Source organism: Pseudochaenichthys georgianus, chromosome 12 (genome assembly GCF_902827115.2).
Source record: "Pseudochaenichthys georgianus chromosome 12, fPseGeo1.2, whole genome shotgun sequence".
In the NCBI taxonomy this organism is placed as follows: Eukaryota; Metazoa; Chordata; class Actinopteri; order Perciformes; family Channichthyidae; genus Pseudochaenichthys; species Pseudochaenichthys georgianus.
In genome coordinates, this window is record NC_047514.1 from 5,147,277 (window position 1) to 5,162,913 (window position 15,637).

Consider the following 15,637-nt stretch of genomic DNA (forward strand, 5'->3'; position numbering starts at 1 on the left):
ACATCTCATTTCTCTAAATGCACGTCGAGGACCGAGCATCGAGGAGCCTCTCTGGAGGAGCTCTAACCGAGGATACACGGATGGGTCCTCCATGGTCCTCCACGGCTCCTTCGCGGATGCATTTCCGGCAACAGAGATGTTTCAAAGAGTCGTGACGCACGGCCGGACTTATCTCAGCCAATGACAGCTCTGCATGCATCCCCTGGATATTATTATAGACACTGCTTTCACCGCGAAGCGATGTTTCCAGAGAGAACAGCTGTGAGGTCCGTGCAGAAAGCAGAGCAGTGTGTATAATATATATCACTCAGTATAACAGGCCTACTCTCTTTATTTGCTTTAGTTTAGTAGATATCTACAAACAAAGAGTCGATATTTTTTTAAAACCATTTAGTGCTTCACATAATAAAATACACAACGGCTGTAGCCTGATTATGTGTAGGTGTGTGTAGCCTGTTATTGTCTCATTATACCGCACTGTGAATGAATCAAAGTAAATATATAAGTCATCATGAACACATCTGTCCATCAGACAGAGGCTGCTGTGCCTCCTGTCATCATTAATGGACGTCTCTTTAAAATGACCGCTCAGAGGAGAGGAGTTCTCATTTCTCTAACCGCCTGCTGCTTCCCCTCCTCGGCTCCTCCGCTCGCATCTCCTGTGGGCGGGACTAAGTCTCGAGGATAGGAGTCGAGGAGGGGAGTCGAGGAGGGGAGTTAGAGAAATGAGAAAGGGCCAGGGTTGATATTGTTGAGTCATGATGACACTATGAAGATTACACCTCCCCTCTTGATTTGCCTTCATGTGTTAAGATTGTTTTAGTGAGAAATCCAATGCTAATAACAAACGCAAAGACCGTTTTATAATTAAAAATATATATTAATGTTCTTTTCTTTTCTCAGATAAGCCAGAAATGTGTGACTACGTTGTTTGACTTTGTCTTTTAAAAAATATTTGTAAAGGCCGGAAATCTGCCACGTAGTCTAGTCCAGTCATTCTTTAAGTGAATGAAGAGGAAACAAATGTCTTCCCCTCCTCTTATAGAGAACACATACAGTACGAAGACCTATTTTCCTATACGAATGTCCCAAAAACACTAAGACAACACACTCAAGGTGACTCTGTCCAAAAACTGGCAAGCAAAGCTTTGTCTGTGAGATAAAGAGAAAGACAAAAAAGAGAGAATAGAGAGGGAGAGAGATATAGGGGAGGGAGAGAGAGGGCAGGGGGGTATGCGGCAAAACAGAGAAGGACTGAAGTCATTCAAGCTTTTCTTCCCCTTGAATAATCCCAGTTTTGTCCAAATCTAGTTGGAGGAGATTGTGGAACATCCAGTCCTTGACATCGGCTAGAAAGTCATGTAACAGCACCAACTTATATTCTTCTGACTGAATCGCTCGTGTTCTTATTTCTCTGTCCACCTAAACTCTTTTTCCTTACCTATTTCCATTTAAGTCCACTTAGATATTTCTCTCTCGGTCAGTCAGTAATGCAATATTATGTATTTGTCCTAGTGTTTGAGGGGCTGTATTAAAGAAGGCCAAAATGACCTATTAGTGCTCCCTTTATTGGGGACAATTACTCTGAAAGCTGTACAAAATAAAATTGTAATGACCATTCATCATGTTGTTGTCCTTGAAAAACAAATACCTGATATGATATAATAATTGTATTATTGTATTATTGCACATATATGTACTATATCGCAATATAAAAACCTCTTTGGCGGGGGAAGTAGATACAAAATCCTTATTTTCCATATAACAGTCAACTGTTTAATATTTAAGTTTTGGTTACCTCAGAAAATGAATACTTGTACACCTTAAAAAATGTGCCTCCTGAATGGTCCTTGATGCTATGGGGGACAGAACAGTGCAGAATATTTAATCAAATGTAGGGATTATTAATGCATGGTTTACTCTACATCAAACCATGTCTCTGCAGGTTAGACACAGCACCCTCTTCACTAGCACAAAATGTACAAGTTCCCACAAACTAAGAAGTTCAGGGAGTACAGTAAATGGAGTAGCAACAGTATAATGCTCAAGGACATTTATTTCATGGTGAAGCAAGGCACTTTTAGACAGATTCATCCAACTCTGAAACCTCCATAGACTCGTCGACCACATGTAAAAGTGGCAGTGCGTCACGAGGCAAAGCGTACTCAGCCATGTTGGGGATTCCGGACACCACACAGCAGCTCAGGGCGCTGCGGAATATCTCCATATCACAGGCTTTGCACCACTCATCCGTTATTGAGTTGTAGTATTCAACGTCATAGGAGGTGTTGAAGCCGTTGAAGCCACCAACAACAAAGATACGACCTTCGAGCACTTCGATGCCAAAGTTGCTTCGGGGAGACAACATGGAGGACAGTTCGTGCCAGGTGTTTCTCCGGGAGTCGTAAGCCTCAGCACTGCGCAGACGGGTGGTGCCGTCAAAGCCACCGACCTTTGGGGGGAAAAGCAGAGAAATCATGGTTAGATTTTTTTAAATGGAGATCGGAGCCAGCCTCTCAACACACTTGAGAGAGTAAAAAACACCGGCCCTCAAAGGTTTTTCTGAGTCTAAAAAAAAGAATGCTGACCAAAACTTATATTATTATTTGAGCATCATCAGTGTTCAATGTACTTACTGCAAAGATATGGTCTGCATGTGCAATGATCCCAACGCCACTGCGGCGGCAGTTCATGAGTGCGATCGCTGTCCACTGGTTGGTCTCTGGGCAGTAAGATTCAGCTGTTTGCAGGCACACGCTTCCATTGAAACCTCCACAAATGTAAACCTGGTGAGAACAGGAGATGTTTCAGTAAAATGTGGACTTTTCTTGGCTGCAACTGTTATTCATTTGTTTGTGTGTATGTTGTATGAAACACTTTTTTTGGGCAAAGAAAAAAAGATTTTGTAAATGAATTGGAACCTTGTTAAAAGGTTTAACAACAATATTGTAGGTGTTAGCTCAAAAAAATCAAATTTCATTCAGCGTTTAACAGTGAATATAGGCAAGGAAAGTTTATTTATATAGCACTTTTCAACACAAGGCAATTCAAAGTGCTTTACAAAAAATGAAAGACAGTAAGCATTAAAAAAGAAAAGCTAATAAAATAAACATTAAAAGGAAAAATACATGGATAAAAGTTACCGTGCAGTTTAAGATATGAATAGTTCAATTAAAAGCAGCGACAAAAAGAAAAGTATTCAGCCTGGATTTAAAAGTAGTATAATATAATATAAGCATGCCAATATGTATTTAAGTTGTTATTTTAGAGCGATGGACAAGCTTTACACAGTATGCTTTCAAACTTTAAATAAATCCATCAATGTGAGAAATGACAACTAGGTCCAAAAACATAATAACTTGTTTATAAATGTTCAACCTGTTGATCTTCCTGCTTACAACAACCTCACACAATTAACGTCAGTATTTAATACTGCCATGCACATCTCTAATCACTTCCAAGCATATACAATCATATATTCTTCCAGTTGCTTAAGACCTCTACTCTGCCACCATCCTCTAGCCAATTATTTCACTTATCTCAATATAACTGCAAAAGGTCAAGCAGTAGGCTACTTGTGGACCTTTGCTAATATCTTAGAGTTTGGTTTTCTTTACAATAATCATTACACTCTTTTTTCAAACAGGCAATATGACTTTCTGTTACTCTGTTAAGGTAATCCCAGCTGCTCTTTGACTTCACCAACCTTGTCATGGAGTGTTGTGCAGCTCGCGTCGCTCCTTTGCTCGCTCATGGGTGCAATCAGACTCCACTGGTTGGTCTCGGGCATGTAACGCTCTGCTGTGCTGAGTCGTGTATGTCCGTCATAACCTCCCATGGCATAGATGCATCCGTTCAGCACGGTGACGCTCACATAGCAGCGGTGGTAGTACATCGATGCCACCTCGTGCCAGGTGTGTGTGTTCGGGTCATACCTGCGAACACTGTTGAAATACTCCAACCTGTCAAAGCCACCAACACAGTAGATATCCCCGTTGAGGAAGGCAGTGCCGTGATAGGCTCGGGGACGCTCGTGACCGTTTGACACGTTCACCCAGCTGTCTGTGCGGATGTCGTACGCCTCGATGCCGTTAGTTGGATCCCCACCACTCCAGCCTCCGATGGCCAGCAGGACGGCGTTAGGCAGGCGAGGACGGGCGAGATGGTTGCAGAGGACAGAACTATAGTTTGGTCTGATGCAAGTGATGATATCAAGGGCTTTTCTAACCATGAGCTTGCACTCAATGTTGTTTTTCACCAGCTCATTAGACCTCACATTGCTCTTTAAATAGTCCTCACTCATCAAGGCCAGCCGGACCTGCTCAGGGAAAACAGGACAGAATATTTTATTTGAACTTAATAGACCTGGCCTCTGTTTCCCTGTTGCTGAAGATGTTAATTTAAACAACATGTAGTGAAAGAAATGTATCATACCTTGGAAAAGAGTGTAGCGAAGTGCCCTTTACGCTCTTCCGGTGAATAGGCAATCCAGAGAATGATGGCCTCAAACACAGTGCTCTCTTCTTTCACGTTGAGTTCGTCTCCACCAATGATCTCAATGATATTTTCCACAGAAAGCTGCTGGAACTCTTCGGAGAAAACAACCTCCTCAAAGTGAGCAAGGACATAGCTGAAGGCCTTGTGTTTCAGTCGGGAGCAGTTGATGGCTTTGGTAAACCGATGGATGCCAATGCAGTTCTTTACGGAGAGCTGCTCCTCCATGAAGTCGCAACAATTTTGCACGATGCCTGGGACATCGAGCTGATCCGCTGCAAGCAGGAGCTCCTCCACATTGTCCCCAGTCACATGAACATTGCCAGTGTATGCAAACTCAATGATAAGCGCCATCATGTCCGCAGACAGGCCACCTATATTGAAGACCTGCTGACCTGGAGCTGACCAGCGTGTGAAGAAAGCTCTGAAGGATGGAGGGGGGGATTCAAAATAGACAGTTTTTGTTAATAGAAATCGTTAAAATGTATTTTTTGGATTGATTACTCAGAATCGGTATTGGTCAATCAGATATCTCTCCTATGTCGAATTTGTCTAATCAGAAATGCTCCATGAATCCAAGAGTTACTAATTGCATGTGATTACTGTGCCCCTTACACGTGGATCATAAACTGTTATCAATTTGCTTTCATTGTTTTACTTACAGGAAGTACTTGCTGCATTTACACAGGATGACTTTGTGAATTTGAAATTCGACATCCTTGACTCTGATGACTGCATCGCAAAAGTCTCCCTCTTGGCGGAGATCATTAAACACTGAGCTTGACATCGCCCCGCTTCTGTCAGTCACTTTGAATTTGTTATTTAAAAGAGGTTCTTCTCAGTCTGTTGGTTGTTGACTTGTTTGTCTCTTGAGATTGAATGAGTGAGTTCAGTCAGGAATGGGACTGAGAACACTCCCTCTGTGTTGGGGTTCTAGATCTCTAGAACCAGGGTTCCATTCCAGAACTCAATATCTCCATTCCATCATTTGAACTCATGAAAAGCAATGAACTTAAGCGGTAGACCATTAGATGTACAAAAAAGCATGAACATAAGCATTATTTGTTGTTATAAAATTGTGTGGATACGTTTCACATTTATCCTAAACAATACTGATTTTGCAAGAGAAATATAAATGAACATAACAATAATCACCATATTTATTTTTGAATTAACCAAATAACCATGGCAATGCTCATTTTGTACAGATTATAGAGGTCAACATGTGTGAAATGGCCTTTTATATAAATCACCACCCAGTTTGTCTTACAGAGGTCCACCAGTTAAATAAGCAACCCAGCAATTTTACTACTTACTACAACAGATCTGACTCATACTCTACATTGAAATCCATGATAATGTTTTGCTAAAACTTTCAGAGAAGTGTTAATATGTTTATATCGAGATTTTAGCTTGCAGTGCTATACATTCAGGAAGTAACCTAAAATCTGCTCTCATTCCCTGGTACTAAAGCGTTGCTTCCTCAAGGGCAAACACAGCAGGTAGCCTGAGATTTAATTAGCTAGTTAGCCTCTGGTTGAGTGAGTAAAGACCCCATCCAAGAGAAATCTGAGCTCAGTTCGCGACTTTCTACTGAGATAAATAAGAAATGTGTGCGGCAGTGAACAGTAGGAGAGAGCATTGGAACCCCACTGCAGTCAGCATGTTGTTGTGTCCCTGAGACACTTCACCCCAAATTGCTCCTGTGGAGATTGCCCACAGTATTGAGTGTGTAAGTCGCTTTGGATAAAAGCGTCTTACAAGTGACATGTACACTAATGTAATGTTCATTAGGCTAAGAAAATTGCCCAAAATATAAAGAAACTGGGATTGGCAGTAGACTATGGCAATTCAAATGAATTGTATTTATTATTATTTTTACTTTAACATTGTATTAACAAAAATGTTTACATATGAAAAGGTTTTTCTGTTTGTTTTTCAGTTCTTTGAAAGGTAATATTTACATAGACCATCTTCCGTTTAGTGCCTGAGCGATGTGCCTTCAAACTCAGCATCAGTCGGGAAAAATTGTTGCCATACATTTCACTTATTGCAATAAAATGGAAATTGAGTCTTATTTGTCAATCGGGGCTCTCCATTTCTCCATCTTCTCGGAAAATGTTTCCTGTGTGAGGTTAAGCAAGCATAGCCATGATTAACTGGAAATATAATTAAACAATCCTCTGAGCATCTATCAGTCATTATATGCCAGACAGTGTTAATACTCAGAGATTTTAACATGCATGAGGGAGAAACAAAGCAACTGGAGTCCCAACGTGTGATAAGAACAGAGATATGACTGGACACTAATGAAGATGTAGCCAATAGATATCACTGGGTGTGTGTGAGTGGGAGTGTGTGTGTCTTCTTTGAAAGAATGTGGACTTCATCGGGATCTAAATTGCCTCTACAATAACTTAATAAATGCATGTAGAAAAAAATAAATTACGCTTGTCAGTTGCAATTTATTCAAATAGTAAAAAGTCTATTGCTCATCCACGTCAAGTCTGTGAATCTAACTGCCGTTACTACATCCTACTGATTCATAAATTATCCCCCGCTGACTTTTTTTATTATTACCTTCTGCACTGCTGAAGTATAAATGTGTGTTTAAATGAAATGAATAAAATGTTACAGACTCCTTGTTTGTACGTGGTGTGATTAGTGCTGCGTACCTGGACTCACATTCAGGTTCAGGTCCGGACTCAAGTCCAGAGGTTCAGGTTCAGAACCCATGGCTTGTGTCAAGTTGTGTGACTAAAGTGAACTTATTGTGAGCTAATTATCAATTGAAAATGAACTCATAATCAACTCAAATTCAAACTCGTCAGGTTTATTGTGCTCCCTTCCAACTTGTGTCTACATTTCTCTAAAAAGTACAAATGTAAAAAAAAAACTTTTTGCCACTTAGTCTACAAATGACTTATGACAGCAACTACAGTGCGAACTACTACAAAGTTCAAACATTTATTTCATTTACCGAACTAAAGTAACCAAACAGTCCCTGAGCTGACTGAGCCTAAATCCCTAAAACGTTGCTGAAAGGTAGAGTGTAGAGTAGACTATACGCATTACACTGTTACACACCTACTATACAGTATAGGCTACACTGTAGTGACTGTACAGTCAGAGTGTACTGTACTGTCTGTACACCATGTATTTTCTACAACTCTACATGTGTACATTATACAGTACATACTACATACATAGTGATGTACATACATACTGTTAGACATTAAAATCAATGTTGATATGGCGTAATTTTGAATTAAATACACTATTTAATTTAAATCAGTTTTATTCTGAAAAAACCGGAAGTTCACACTATTAACTTAATACTTTTATTCTGAAAATTCTTCACTTCCGGTTATCATTAGCATGTGGCGAAATGCTACGTTTTCAAACTGTGAATCGAAGGTGAAATGACATGTGATGTTGTACACTGATCACACTGGGATTAGCACTCATTTATTGACGCTGAATAACGTTTATCAGGGAATGTTTAAATAACCACAGACACCAGAATATACGTAGGCCTAAGTGGTAGTTTTTTTGCGAGTCCAAGTGCCGGTTCCCGACGTTCCGGTTTTAACCGGACTTGAACCGAAACTTTTTACAAGTCCAGTACCGGTTCGGCGTACCGGTACGCAGCACTAGGTGTGATGCAAACTCTCAGCCAATATTTCTACCTCGGTATGACCTCTTCTGCCTGTCACAAACACTTGGACACAGAATAACAAGAAAGCTCTTGTGACCTCTGACCTTTGTTCAAGAAACAGCCTGCAGTAGAATTTGATTATTAGTCCGTCTGCAAAAAAGTCAGACTGAAATAGAAACAAGCATTTTAACACATATTTGTATGATTGTTTATATCAAGTGTTTTGTTAGTAACTGTTAACCAGCAACATTATAAACCACAGCGACAGAAAAAAAGTATTCCATTAAAGTTGAAAAAAGAAAATGAGAAATAATGCCTGTTCCATCCACTACTGCTATGCAAAGAGCAGCAGTCGGGGGTGTGGAGATAAGCATTTGGCAGCAGAAGAAGAGAACAATGTAATCACGTGGATGGACAATAACTTTACAACAGCCATGCAGTAAAGCCATTCAATAAAGTGTTGTTATAAATCACAGTCAAACTGATACGTTTCTCAACTGTAATGTTGCATTGTGGGTATGCCAGGTTTTGGCATAGTAGAAGAAAGTGTGACGTAAGAGGATATCTCTGGTCCTACTACTCCAATCCTTCTGACAATATTATCGAAGTGCAATGATTAATTGGATCAAACCATTCAGAAGTTCAGTAGTTTCTTTTCCTGTTTGCAAACACATTTAAAAGCCTGAACTATAGTACTCTACTTTTATAGACTTGCTAGCTTTAGGATAAAAAACCACAAGGTCCACGGGCATTTTCCCTTAGGCAAAGATGTTTTTCAGTGCCATGTTCAATACACATGATCGCCGTAAACAGAATCCAGTTGCACTGTTGCTTTTGAGATCAATGGCGAAAACTGCCGCTCTATCTGTCTGATTTGTTTTCCCCCGGACTGTCTTGAAGGAGTAAATGATGGATGTGGATTAAGGGAGAGAGAAGAGAGTGTGAGAGGGCGAAAGAGAGAGGACACGAGGAGGAGAAAGAAACTCTGCTGCTGCTGGAATGGATTTTTTAGGAAGCGACGGAGGGAAGCAGGAAACTGCTGCCACATCCCCTGGAGCCTCAGCTGACACAGCTGAGTAAAATCCTGTTTTTCCATATCATTTTTAATTACATTAGGACTATCACTGTGTGTGTGTGTGGGTGTGTGTGTGTGTGTGTGTGTGTGTGTGTGTTTGTGTGTGTGTGTGTGTGTGTGTGTGTGTGTGTGTGTGTGTGTGTGTGTGTGTGTGTGTGTGTGTGTGTGTGTGTGTGTGTGTGTGTGTGTGTGTGTGTGTGTGTGTGTGTGTGTGTGTGTGTGTGTGTGTGTGTGTGTGTGTGTGTGTGTGTGTGTGTGTGTGTGTGTGTGTGTGTGTGTGTGTGTGCGTGCGTGTGTGTGTGTCGAACTGTGATAATAAGATACATATTTTTGCTCTTTGCAGGTAAGAACGGAGAGTTGGAATTGTGAAATTGATGAGTGAATATGGTATGTGTGAGTTTATGATCCCGGTTGGACTTTATGTAGTAGTGTTTATGAACGTTATTGTTCAGCAAACGTAACGTATTGAAAATGGCTAGCCAGTAGTTAGCACTGGTGGCCTAGTTAGCTTGAGCGAGCGTGAGGCGGGAGAGTAGAACTATGAGCCGGTCTAAAGAGCCCGGACTGCTCGTGTATAGTTAATAGATAAATAAATAAGTTAAAAGAGATATATAATTGATTTGGTTAATGTGACAATATTCGGTAGACATGATTATTGTTTGGATGTTGATGCAGATGTTCGTTATGTTTCTGTGTTAGGTACCACGCTACATATGCATGTGTTATAACAACAGGTCAAGCTAGGTGGAAGTAGCTAATTAGCATATGTTCGTTCATGATGGCTCACGTCACTGATAGTGATGACATTGTTGCGAAATTATTAACCGAGTCATTTTCAAGATTGAGTTAAAATTATAAATTGGAGTGGCAAAGGATCAGCTGCATGACACGCCATCAAGTACTTCATCCAAAAGGACAGGAGGATGGACTTTGTGTTTAAGTGATTTGATCATCAAAGCTAGGCCTAAGTAATTTTCAATGTGGGCCGCCGTGCCGACTTAATTCATTTTTAATTGTTACTTGGCTCTGGGTACCCTGTCATGATAGGTGTTAAATAAATGGTGTTGTTTTGTTTTGATGCGTTTTACACCCCGGACCGTCGTTTTGATATTCCGCTGAAATATACGCTGTGACTGTGACGTAATAACTCTTCTTTTTTTTTTCTTTGAGGGAAGGGGGGGGTCAGAGGGCCTAGGTAAAAAAGTCACGGCTCGCCACTGCTGTGGATACAATTGGGAAAGTGCAAAACATTTAGGACACTTCTACTTGAATGTCTAATTCAGGTCTGTTTGAAGTCTTTGAAGAACCTATGTCTTGTATCTGGAAAAGTGTTACCCAGTTTTGGCGAAGTTGGTCCAATAGGCGATAATGTAGCATGAGACGTCACGGTGGCGGGGCCAGTACCCCAGTGGTGAGGAGAAAGGCTTTCCGAAAATGTACTGCAGATCATCAGCGTGGTCGGCTCCCATCCAGCTGGGGTAGGGCTGGGCAATGCCACCCATACGGCTGGGCTCAGAGAAGAGGTAGGAGTAGGTACGGCCGGTTCTTTGGTGAGGCAATACATTTTTCTATGCATGGTAGAAAATGGCACTAAAGTTTGTGAAGAGCACATTTGGACTTGCTTAAAATACAAAACAATTTAGGGACTTTGGAGATTACTATGATATGACTAGAGACGATAGGACATACAAATTACAATGTAGAACAAAAGGAGGACAGGGTTGGGCTGACGGCACGGCAGAGGTCGAGGAGGGGGTCTCGGGCGGACGGCGGGCAAAGTCAGGGGGCCAGGCATGAAGGCGGCGAAGGCCACAGGACCACCGGTGGAACAGGAGCCGGCTGGACCACTGCCGGAACAGGATTCGGAGCCGGCTGGACCTCCGACGGAAAAGGTGTTGGCGGGACCCCCAACGGAACGGGAAATGGTGTTTGGGGTCCCCCCGGCGGAACAGGTGTCGGCTGGAACCCCAACAGAACAGGACATGGAGTTGGCAGGCCCCCCGGCAGAACAGGTGTCGGCTGGACCCCCAACAGAACAGGACATGGAGTTGGCAGGACCCCTGGTGGAACAGGTGTCGGCTGGATCCCCAACGGAACAGGACATGGAGTTGGCAGCACCCCCGGCGGAACAGGTGTCGGCGGGACCCCAAACGGAACAGGACATGGAGTTGGCAGGACCCCAAACAGATCAATTCTGTGGTAAAATCCAGCTTCTTTCAGCTAAGACTTTTAGCAAAGGTCAAGCCTTTCCTTTCTTTTAATGACTTTGAGAAAGTAATACATTGTATCCACTAAACTGGATTACTGCAATGCTCTGTATATTGGAGTAACCAAGGCTTCCCTGTCACGCCTACAGCTGGTCCAGAATGCTGCTGCGCGCCTCCTTACAAGGACAGGCAGGCGTGAACATATTACGTCTGTACTCACCTCGTTACACCGGCTACCATTGTGTTTTAGAATCCAAATTAAAATGTTACTGTTCACATACAAGGCCCTAAACGGTATAGCCCCACCTGGCAGATCTTTTAAAACCATACACACCCACACGGTCACTGAGGTCTGCTGACAGACTCCTTCTGGTCGTCCCTAAATCGAGGTTAAAGCAGCGAGGAGACAGAGCCTTTGCTGTCGCAGCTCCAAAGTTATGGAACGAATTACCCCTCCAGGTTAGACTTGCTCCAACTCTGCCTGTTTTTAAATCTCGTTTAAAAACCCACCTCTTTTCCCTGGCTTTTACAGGCCAGGTATGACACTTGTGCTTTTAAATTTGGGTTGTTATCTTACTAGTGTTTTGTACTGTTTTTACGTCATGTAGGAGAGTTTTTCAGTCTGTGGCTTCTGATCTGGTTTCATTGTCTCGTGTTTTACATTTGTTTCATGTCCTGTCTGTTTTTCATATTTATGCTATGTTTTTTATATAGTTGTTGATGTACAGCACTTTGTTCAACCCTGTTTTTTTTTTTTTAAATGTGCTATATAAATAAAATGGATTGGATTGGCGGAACAAGTGTCGGCGGGACCCCCAACGGAACAGGACATGGAGTTGGCAGGACCCCGAAAATAGGACCCAAATGCAGGAAAAAATTACAAAAGGTCAAGAAACAAAAAGCGAGCTTTGTTTACCAAAAAGCTGTTGACAATGAACAAACAAGAAAGAAAACCTAGAATCCATAAACCGGTAGCATGAGGTAGCATCAGGGCCATTTCTTCCTATAGGCGGACTATGCGGGGCCACTAGGGGGCCCCCAAGCTGAACGTTTTTTTTTTTTTTATTCATCCGAAAAACAAAAAAAGTTTAATTCATAAAGACAAAGATGAACAAAATTAGTAGAAGCGGGAGGGCTGAAGCATAGCTTGTGGAAAGTAGCCCTCCCGTGCATCATCCTAATACAGCGGCATTATTGCGTCAAAAATGTATAGAAATGAAGGAGTACAAAGAAATAAAGAAAACAGGAGAAACAATTCAATAAAAGTTAGGGCAGGAAAACAATAAATGAAAACTAGATATAGGGTCATTTTCTGCACATGTTTCAACTATCTTTTTTTGGAAATTAAAATACTATATATAAATATATACATAGGTACACATGTACTTGGCAAATGAATAATAATAATATATGCATAATTGCATATAAACATTGTGAAAACTTATTTTCAAGTGACTTTTTTACATTCATATGTTCAAGCTCTCTGTCTACCGGGCCATTTTCGTTCCTACCCTCACCTATGGTCATGAAGGATGGGTCATGACCGAAAGAACGAGATCGCGGATACAAGCGGCCGAGATGGGTTTCCTCCGCCGGGTGGCTGGTGTCTCCCTTAGGGATAAGGTGAGAAGTTCGGTCATCAGGGAGGGACTCGGAGTTGAGCCGCTCCTCCTTCGCGTCGAAAGAAGCCAGTTGAGGTGGTTCGGGCACCTAGTTAGGATGCCACCTGGGCGCCTCCCTAGGGAGGTGTTCCAGGCACGTCCAGCTGGGAAGAGACCAAGGGGTAGACCTAGGACCAGGTGGAGGGATTATATCTCTTCGCTGGCCTGGGAGCGCCTTGGGATCCCCCAGTCAGAGCTGGTTGATGTCGCCAGGGAAAAGAAAGTTTGGGGCTCTCTACTGGAACTGCTACCCCCGCGACCCGACCACGGATAAGCGGGAGAAGATGGATGGATGGATGGATGTTCACGCTGTGGTTTGGAACTGCTTTTGAATGTTATTAGGCATTTTCTTATGGAAAATGTTGTGCATAATCAGTACTGTTTTAAGCTGTACTATGTCAACACATTTTAATATATTGAGTTTTTTTTAGATATTGGAGTTGTGTGTTCATATTTACCAACACCACAGACTATTCGTAATACTTTATTTTTTTGGATGTTATTATTTTTTGTAGATTTGTTGAGTACGTGTTTCCCCATATTTCGGAGCAGTCGTAAAGGTAAGGGAGAAATAGACTGTTATAAAGAGTATTTTTCTTCAAGAATGTTCTTAGTATGATACAAAATACCTACTGTTTTTGACGGTTTAGTCTGTACATAATTGATATGGTGCTTCCAATTGAATTTTTCGTCAACAAGCAGTCCTAAAAATGTACATGCACAAACTTTTTCCATCTCGATATTGCAAATCCGTATAATGCAGTCATTTCTACTCTCATTTGTTTTGGCCACATTAAGGGATAATTTATTAACTGCAAACCAGTTACATAGTATTTCTAATTCTGCATTCACAATTTTAACAAGATCGCCAAGATTATGATGGGAGCAGAGAATTCGAAGTTCAGGTTTAACCTCAATATATTTGGGGAGAATTAAAATGAGCCGTCTTTATTTGTAGACAGCCAAGCCCCCTCCTGTGTTGTTCGTTGAAGCATTATATGCTTATGCATCCAAGGATATAAACACGACTAAACTGCAATGATAGCAAAGCTGTGGCTTGTGTTTTTGGGGTAATAAAGTCCAAATCATTGTTGGGCTGTCAGCCAATGAGTGACGTCTGAGGAAGATGAAAATGTAAATTAAACATTGTTGAGAAAATGCTGCATCTCTTGCATTTATTGACATAGGGGAGCCTTATTGTTTACCTTTTTAATATCATTTTTTGTAATGTTCAATTGCTTGGTTTTCGTGAAATTAGCCTGTTTTCCTATTAAAGTGTAACAGATTGATGCATCTCCACTAGAGATGTTAAGATTCACCGATTTGCATCGGTGCACCGGCATACACGTTCAAGATGCGAGTGCACCGGTTGAAAGAGTGCACATCGGCTACAGTTTGGGTTGAACCAGGTTGAACTCGTGATGCATCGATTGCGTAGCGTCTTTGCATCGGTAAAAAACCGATTCAAAATCCCCTCATCTTGTCAACGCTCAGCAGAGACGATCTTTGATATTTGCTTCGCCACTACGGAGCCCGAGAGTCTCAGTTATCAACACACACGGAAGTTGAGGAGAAAGAGAAACACAGCGCACCGAAAAATACCTACAAATCAAACGTTTAGCAACACTTCGGATTGTTCAAGAAAGACGGTGTAATAGTCCTTTATGCTATATAGTTGACCGCAGGTCATGGAGAGTAATAAGGTATCCGTAGACCTTTGTATGAGGTATCTTTATTACTTAACAGGTCCACAGCCATGATACATAGATCCGTCCTAGATGCGGGCTTGCATACACACAGTATCACTCCGCAGCCGCACCCCATCAGTAACGTCCTGATAGTATATGTGTGCAGCACTATATACTACAGACGGTCAACTTGAAAAATCGCTCTCAAATTGTTAACGATGCCGAGCCGCTTTAAAGTACACAAGTAGTACGAGGAACTTAGCGACGCACATAAAGAGGCGACATGGGGTCTGCGGCTGAAAAGAGAAACCTGGAAGTTAGACATATGAGTTAAATCACTCAGTGAGGTGTTCTGTCAGAGAGAGTGGTGTTTAGTTTACAGCAGCCTGTGACGGCCAATAATAATTTAAATGTCTTCCTTACTGTAAGCAGTTATGAAATACCTGTTTGTGAAAGGTTATTTGTATTCCTTATTGTTCCTATAGAACCCACTGCTTTCTGCTCACTGGTGAGTTAGCCTATGAATGAGTGTTCAGCACATCAGGCTGGCAGCTGTATGGGCATTGCACTATGGTAGCTGTTATTTGCACATTGTTAATCATGACAAATGCATTCTTACATTGTTTAACTGTGAGGTGTTATACAATTGTACTGTAGCCTACTCTGGAGAGCTTTTAAAGGTAAAAAGATAAACGGCATGATGGGATGTGCAGTACCAAATATGTAAAGCACTTTTTTGTTAATGTATGATTTGATGCATTTAAGGAATAAAACAAAAATCCTCTGTCGTACCATATTGAAATATCATTATTTTTGCATCGTGTTGAATCGCATCGTATCGCACCGAATCGCAC

The 15,637-nt window shown here is 41.6% G+C and overlaps 1 protein-coding gene across 1 annotated transcript; it reads right to left on the minus strand.

Annotated features, from left to right (window-relative positions):
* Positions 1 to 2,038: 2,038 nt before the first annotated feature.
* On the minus strand, positions 2,039 to 5,380 carry LOC117455752 (kelch-like protein 10). Its single transcript, XM_034095304.2, has 5 exons — positions 5,157 to 5,380; positions 4,435 to 4,918; positions 3,707 to 4,318; positions 2,637 to 2,786; positions 2,039 to 2,452 (listed from the first exon to the last, which is right to left on the minus strand). Exons 1-5 carry the CDS (start codon positions 5,279 to 5,281, stop codon positions 2,081 to 2,083), a joined length of 1,743 nt encoding a protein of 580 aa, XP_033951195.1. The 5' UTR covers positions 5,282 to 5,380; the 3' UTR covers positions 2,039 to 2,080.
* Between the last annotated feature and the right edge of the window lie 10,257 nt (positions 5,381 to 15,637).